Here is an 8,120-nt window from a genome sequence, read left to right as displayed (position 1 = left end):
CCAGGCTGCTGCAGGGAGTCCCCGCTGTCACCCCGCTGCACGAGCACAGGCACACTCCAGGTTCCAGCACCGGTCAGGGATGTCTGGTAATTGCCACCTTCCTACCAAATGTCTGCTCCCTCTTTGGCCATGCCTTATCTAGCCCCTTATATTTTAACCACGGTGCCCTGAACCCCGTAAGCACCCCTCGGGCAGACTCGTGTCAGTCAGGGGGTTACTGAGACCCTCCTCCCCGGATGCTGCGGGCAAGGAGAGCAGAGCACAAGTACCCAGAGCACTGAAGTGCTGGTCCCCTACATCCCCGCCCCGCAAACGCGACGGCCCGACACACGCCGAACGCTCGCTCTGGTCCTCGCTCCAAGGACACGCTGGCTGAAACATAAGGACAGCAAATATTTACGTGGATCTGTAACAGCAGCAACGCTCCTCTAGAAGAGGGCAAAGAATTTATACCTCACCCCGCTGCTCCTACCAGCATCTATGAACCCTCAGGAGCAGGCACACAAATCCAGTGTTTAAAAGCATTCCATAGGCACAGGAGTGGAGGATTTGGCTGGTTTTCTGCCCCACCTTCTTTTAATTCACTCCAAACTCCCAGGCCGTATAAAACGTCTTTCTTTGTCCAAGCCATCAGCAGGATCCTTTCGGAGCTCGGCAGGAGGAAGGCGCCACCCGCCACCCAGGGAGCCAGGCCGGGGGAGCTCCCATGGGACAGCCCACTCCTCACCACTCACCCACCTGGCACAAGTACAGCACAGAGTACTTTTCATCCACAGGAGACTGCCCACATGCATTTCAGTGTGTTTTAATTTACAAGGTTAAAACAAACACTTTCTTTTCCTTTGCATTGGTATTAAATAGGTCAAAATTAAATTCAAACACAATTTCAGCTGATAAACAGCATTAAAATACTCGTAGTAGGAAAGAAAACCTGGTTTATGCATCAGAAAAATCACCCGCTTCCTCTACAGAAAAAACACTTCATTAAATGCACGATATCTGCTTTTCTCCTTGGTATCCTTCCCTCAGCCGGTTTGGAAGAGACTTTTCCCCTTGGAAAGCATGACACAGGAGTTATCACACACAAATTAAAACCACACGGTGTGGTTATCAGGACTACTTACCTGGGTGCATTTTTGGAGGAACGCGCTACATAACTGGCCGAACAGATGAAGAACCGTGCAGGGAACAGGCGCTCCCAGCACTCCCGTGTCGTACTATCGTCATAAAGGACTACCCTCAACATTAATTCTAGGCAGTCTGCAAATATCAAAAAAGCCCGAGGTATTTCGCCTGCCTAAACCTGAAATTTTCAATCACGCTTTAATGTGCCTGGACCTAGCTTGCTTTGGGAACCAGCTGTTTGCTGAGGGGCAAGCTGACTCAACGAACGCGGTGGGTCTACAGAACAAAGTTTGGCTGAGGAACAAATTCCAGTTTGAGTTTCCTAATTTTCTGACACTTGGTTTTCAATCAATCAGTCAGATGCTCGTTTCCACTGGCGCTCGTCGCTTGCTCTCTCTGCCCTTCTAAGCAATTATCTTCTACTTACAAGAAGGGCTTCATTTTTCAATGGTTTATTGCCAAGTCACTCTTGGTGAAGCTCTTCCAGGACCAACTGTAACACTGTCCCATCCCTGGGAGTGTTCAAGGCCCGGCTGGATGTGGCTTTGAGCAACCTGGTCTAGTGGAAGGTGTCCCTGCCCATGGCAGGGGGGTTAGAACTGGATGGTCTTTAAGGTCCCTTCCAACCCAAACCGTTCTGTGAGTCTATGACTGTCGGGGGGAAATTATTTTTGATGAGATATACTGAATGGTGAATCAGGCAAGGAGCTACAGCAACCAGAATTCCTGGCTGAGGACATTAACGTCCTCTACTCTGCCAGAGGGAACAACGATTGAAAAAACCACCATACGTCAGACATGTCACTTTATTCAACGGGAGGCATGAAAACTCAGAAAATCTAGTTTCCTACCTGCATCCTGCCAGGTAAAGCCTTAGGGCAAGTTACATCCTTAGTGACAAAAACCCACACAAAGATTTTACAGCTTTAGAAGATGATGACTTCCATATTAGAGAAGGATTGCTATGAGGCCAAAAAACCCAAAGAGTAACACCTTCACTATAACCAGTATATTTCTGCCTACTCAGATTAAAAACACCTCTCGACTAAAAACTTCAGCGACCAGTTGAAAAGTAAATCTAGTTAATATAAAAATAATTTTCTTCTCTTTTGTAGTAAGTCAAGAGCAACGATACAGAACAAACCATCATGAGACCTATATCTAAGCCAAATACAAGAAAGGAAAAAGGGGATTTTAATTCCTCTTAAAAATAATTCTCCTCCTTTTTTGAAAAAGATACTGATCGGCGTAATGTTACTCCAATTATCTTCCAGATGTAATATCAGCTTAAGTCACAAGACACTAAAGAGAGAGAATTCCAAGGATTTCTCTGAAACTATGGTTAAATTCTTGTGCTGCAGTAGGAAAGAAAGATTTGGCTCAAAGAATCCCATTGTAGCCATCAACAGCTTTACTATCTACTTCCCTTGAATATTTCTTTTCAGCTTCATAAAGCTAAACTCATGCTTAAATGAGTGGAAAACTGCGCACTTAAAAATTGCATTCCATACCAGTAATAATTTAATGGAAGTTTAAAAATTCCCCATTTCCCTTTCATGGCCACGTCTACGAAACACTACAGCTCCTCTTGCAGCCCCTCGGAACAGAGACCGGGGTGTACGCACAGGAGCAAGGGTAACTGTAAGCACACTAGCTGACAACCGCTCTGCAGCGAAGCAGAGTCCCTGCCGAGAGCGATCCATTTTTCCTTCCCTCTTCTCCGCACTCCCAGTAATGCAAAAATGCCCTTTTAATCTGCACATTTAGAAATTTCCATCCCAACTACCAAATACTTGCAGTGTTTATAGCAGAAACTGCACTGGGATGTATAAATATAAATTAAGCATATTCACACCTCGGCAGGACCCATGTACACTTATTTCAGGTCTATCTGCATCGTTACAGAAAAAAGGAAATATGATGCTCGTTTTCAGCGAAAGTGCCATTTGAACAGCAGCTTTTTCACCCCCGGATGTTTCAGAGCTCTCCTCTTGGACTGCTTACTGAAAATAATGGACAACATAAATAATTTCTGTACAGTTTTCAAAAAGCAAGTCTCCAGGTCAATTACTGTGCTGGAAAACACCACCCTGGTAGACCTGCGTGTGGTTCTCCAGGCAAGGTATGTAACTGTACCTACAGGAAGTGGAGAAGAAAGCCTCTTCCCCTTTTATAAAAGGTATTAAGCCAAAAAAAACCCACCCCAAAACACCAAGCAGAAACCCTCCCCAAAACCCTATAGAAAAGTTGCTCACATCATTCTAAGCACAAACAACAATTTGCAGATCTGTACACGTCTATGGCAACACGCCGTCCGTGTAAACAGCCAAAGGAGAAGTCACACACAAGCAGTTAAGAGCACAATTCAGCTCCTACATCACAGCAGCCACCACCTTCACCGTGACTGAGTTCTCTTCCTCCAACCCCTTTTAAAACGTTCGGGCCTAAGTCCTGGAGTGGTATGTTAGCACCCAAACACCGCACGTATCAAAACCTCAACTTACTTCACACCACCTTTTTATAACATGTACACATACACATTTCAGTTGGGACTCTCCAGTTTCCAATTCTCCATATGCACAGCGACAGCTCAGTCCCTGTTGCAAACCAGTTTTGACCGTTTCTCCAGGACTTTTAACTCCCTCATCTACAGTCGCATGAAGATCTGTCACTACCCAGTGCAAACACACTCCCTCTCATGGGATGCGTGGATTAGTCAGTGACACTGCGGTGCTGAAGTCTTTCTCTGCCTATGAAGGGATACGTGAGAGGAAACAAACACACAACGGAAACAAACACACAACACGTGAATATGAGCAAAGGCAGCTCCCTTCTGCCCAGCTCCAATTAACTGCAGAATGGACCCAACTGATTTTTTGCTGAAATTCAGTTTCAAAGTGAAAGCTCACAGTCCTCTGATACACTTTATCTACATTTCACCACTCTAAGTGAATGAAAAAGGAGTCAAAACACATTTCTTCCCTACCCCACACATAACAGAAATGAAGTTCTATTATTTCATAAGGCATATTCATCTTCAGTAAGAATCCAAGCACAAGCAAGAATTCTGCCAAGCTGTGTGATCCCGTAACTTCATCTTCAGCTCCCTAATGTCTTGTAACTCCAGGATCTTCCACTCTATCCCTCAGGTGGAATAATCCCTGCCACAGTGGGCATTTTTTAGTTAACAGACCTAAAGAGCAGGGCTACAGAAAAGACCCCTCAGCAGCTGGACCTCTGTAACTTTCAAAAAGAGGGACACAAAAACGACCAATTTTTTGCAGTTCTCTGGCTTTATCCCATAACCTGCCTGTTTACAATATATATCTATATATATATAAATTAGAACGAGATAAAGCCAATGATAAACTGCAGTGTTCATGAAAAACCTTCAGTCCATATTAACAGTCTCTGCTGCTTGGAGATCACTGAGGCGTAAAGGTGAGAATCATCCAGCTGATAACGAAGTAGAAGAGGAAGATGGGGTACACGACGAGAGCTTTGCGGTTTGGAGGCTGACTGTCTGCCAGGAAAGCTGTAGACGCTGGTGAAAAAGAAAAACAATTGAAACGTGAGCAGCATAAAACTGAAAGTCTAAGACCCACTGCAGATGTTACCAATTTTGAATTGGGTTCTGCACGACAATGATGTTGAAAGAGAAGACAGATTAATCCACTGCCCAATACCAACGGTCTATAATCGCCAATTAAAACACCACATAAAAAGATAAACGCCGATGAACATTCTGTAATAGGTCAGACTCACAGATTAAGAACAGAAGAAACAGTGCAAATGCATCTGTATGAAATTAGCATTTTCTAACAGTATTTATAACATAGATCACAGAACAAAACACACAGTAATCTCACAGGGGGTTTTACTATTAAACTATCGTCCTGCCGAAGGCCACTGGCATATGACCATGAAAATCAACAGGAGCAAAGGCAGAGGCCCAACCTCTGCCAACACGAGGATGGGAAGAACTATTTCTACAGTACTTCAGCAGTCTAGGAAACACCTTAAACTACAATATCCATTGGCTTTACCCAACGGAACACATGCAGAGCTACTTCCTCAAGCTCTCATCTACTCAGCGCGCACAACAGCTCTGAATGCAAAAAGGTACTCACCTAACGTTGACCAACCAAACATGGCTACTACTACAATGAGGCGTATAACGAAGCTGACGGTCCCGGAACCCGCCAGCAGGACCAGTCTGCACACCAGCATCGCTACTGTCAGGGGCAGGACACAGTAACCCAGAACGCACAGGCTCTGAAAAAAGGATCTGGAAAGGAAGAGACAGAAATGGATAAAAAGTAGACAAACCAAAGCATTGCAGAAACTCTACCCAGCGAAGCATTTAACGGCTACTAAATAAACTAGCACTCACATAGTTCCTCCAAGAAGCTTTGAGTTTAGTGTGATGACGACTGCACCAAACCAGATGATGACAAAGACCTCAGCAAACTGGGGCCCCCCGTCGTCTTTACTATCTGCTGCTCCACCCTGAAGCATCCTGTTGTGGGTAACAGATAAAAGGAGTCATTTGCAGCAATCGATGACTGACTTTTTGTAGACTTTTGAGTAGATGACAGAATAGGACCCTGAAACACTGATCTCCAGTTAGGCTGCAGGCCCATTATTTTTCATCTGTTTTCTTATTTTTAGTAGTATCTTCTATTTTATATAGGAAAGTAATATGGGATGGCATTTCAGTCCATTTGTTTACTTGTTTTGAAGACTGCGTAAGCATATAGAGGAGAATAAAACCATAGACCATAGGCTAAAAGATGGTAACTGAAGTACCAAAAGTTAGGTAACGTCTCAAAGCCGACAATGCAGTACATGATAAAACACAAAAGCCTTAAGGAAAGCTTACGACTACTACAGGACACAAGCAACACAAAGCCTGGAAAAGTCAGAGTGCATTAACTGGAATACTTAAATTACCCTGTGTACTTCTGCTAAAGCTTTACCAAAGCTTTACTGGATGTTTCTGTACACTGTGTACATAGGTGTGCCTTAAGAGTTGCTATCGGCAACACTTCCATCCTACCCCAGGCAGATCTGCACACACACGCTCCAGTGGAGTGCCAGAACTCCTGGGAGCCATGACCATCTCCCATCCACAAACTCCTACAAGAGCCTCTCTTTTCCCAACGCTTCTCCAGGGTACGCAGCACGTAGGCTGCAGTCTTACGTAAAGGTTTTGGCCTGCAGGTTAGGGTCAAACGCATTAGAAGCGAGGGCAACGTGGATTGGGATGCCTTTTGGGAAAATCATTCTTAGGACAGGGGACTAGGAAGAGCTCACCCTTAAATCCTAAGTGTAAAGAAGGGAGGTCCTAATGGCCTTGAAGTGTCACAAACACAGAAGAACTGAACAGGCAGTGTTTGCAAAGAGCTGAGAAGGATCAGATGAACTAGATCTCAACACATGCGATTCAAAATTTTTAATTCATTTCTCCAGTGTAAGAGACTACAAAAACCCAAATCCATCGGCTGTAAGTACTTACAGTGCAAGCGAGACACAAAGCACCAAAGGGCCCCAAAGATCCCCTGTAGGTAAAGGAAAAAATAAAATCATAAATATCATAGAATGATGCTCAGTTTCATTTTCCTGGGAGTAATAAATTACCTCTTCCAAATCCCAATATATCATTTTCCATATTACACGTTCTTACAATTTTCTTATTTAGCATCTTATGCCATTTCTATAATACAATTTATTCAAAGCCCGCCAACAGTTGAAGCTACCTGTTCTATCTATGCTGGCACATGCCCCACCTAGGAAGAGCTTTAGTAACACTCTGGGTTTTCATGTTTGCTGTTCAGTATTTTACAGCAACAGAGAGAACATGGAACAGTCACTTCTGAATCCCTGTTTCCCTGAACTCTTCCTTCTCCAATGTAGCCAAAGTCTACTGGGAAAACAACCTTTGAAGATTTTGAAAATCTTACACGTACAGTCTCTGAGGAGTGCACTACTCTTCTTCGGATACATGACGTGGACAAATTTCTTTCCAACAGCTTTCAGATCTCTTATCTGAAATAAAGAAGTAACACTCTATTCTATCTTTTCACTAAAATTACAGTTCACAACTAAAAGCAGAAAGATAGAGGTACAGCAGTAAATCAAGACAGGATCCAACCCAAAGATTTCTGTTGGCATCCTCTGCAACAAACAACACCTGCTTTTTCCACCTCCTTAACGACCACAGTACGGTACCCTTTAATAACACCCAATTAAGTGGGAACAATAATTTGTTTTCTCCTGTAGGAAATTAAAATGAATGAAAAATCCTACTAGCCAGGACAGTTTTCTTTCAAGCTCCACATCTGAGGCCTTTACCTCTGCAAAGATTTAGAGATCACAGAGAAACTTTGGGGCTGTTATTCAGGTATTTTTTGACCCACAAGAATTCACTTTACATGGCTAGCTCTAAAAAAAAAAAAAAAATTAATTCCCAAACGCACAATGAAGTACAATTCAAGAAGAACGATGCAAAAATACAGTTTTTGCATAACAGTAGGCCAAAGACATCAACAAAACACATGTTTTACTATATATGGAAACAAAGACTCACAATTGTATCCTTAACAGGCTCATCCAGCGTGGAGTAGTCTTCATCAGGAGAGTGAGATCCAACAGGGACAGTAATCTCCCCTTCCACTGGAATGTCTTCAGATATCGACACATCTGCCAGACCTGCAAACTAAATGTTTTTTAAAACCTTTAAAAAGAAAGAAATACAAACCACTTCACATTCACTTTAGATGTTTTTCTGCTGGGTTTAGGAGGAAAACAACTGCTCAGAATTCAAAGATACAACACAATAACAGTCAACAACAGCTCCCAGTCACTGTCAGCCTGATTTAAACAGCTTACAGTTTGAGGAGAGGAGCAGATAGGTATAAGCAAAGCATTTCGGTTTTTTGTAGTAACTCCCAGTAACCTGCTTTCTGCCAGCTATGCAGCCAGCAAGAACTACA

At 43.4% G+C, this 8,120-nt stretch overlaps 1 protein-coding gene across 1 annotated transcript; it reads right to left on the bottom strand.

Annotated features, from left to right (window-relative positions):
- Positions 1–4,550: 4,550 nt before the first annotated feature.
- Positions 4,551–7,843, bottom strand: YIPF6 (Yip1 domain family, member 6; the record flags this gene model as incomplete). Its single annotated transcript, XM_010156958.1, has 6 exons — positions 4,551–4,669; positions 5,256–5,413; positions 5,519–5,644; positions 6,644–6,686; positions 7,095–7,173; positions 7,715–7,843. Coding segments are annotated over 6 exons (654 nt in total), but the record flags the coding sequence as incomplete, so codon positions are not given.
- Between the last annotated feature and the right edge of the window lie 277 nt (positions 7,844–8,120).

This window comes from Eurypyga helias, unplaced genomic scaffold (assembly GCF_000690775.1).
Source record: "Eurypyga helias isolate BGI_N326 unplaced genomic scaffold, ASM69077v1 scaffold12020, whole genome shotgun sequence".
Lineage (NCBI taxonomy): Eukaryota > Metazoa > Chordata > Aves > Eurypygiformes > Eurypygidae > Eurypyga > Eurypyga helias.
Note: the sequence above shows the minus strand (reverse complement) of the source record. Positions and strands in the feature narration are given on the sequence as shown.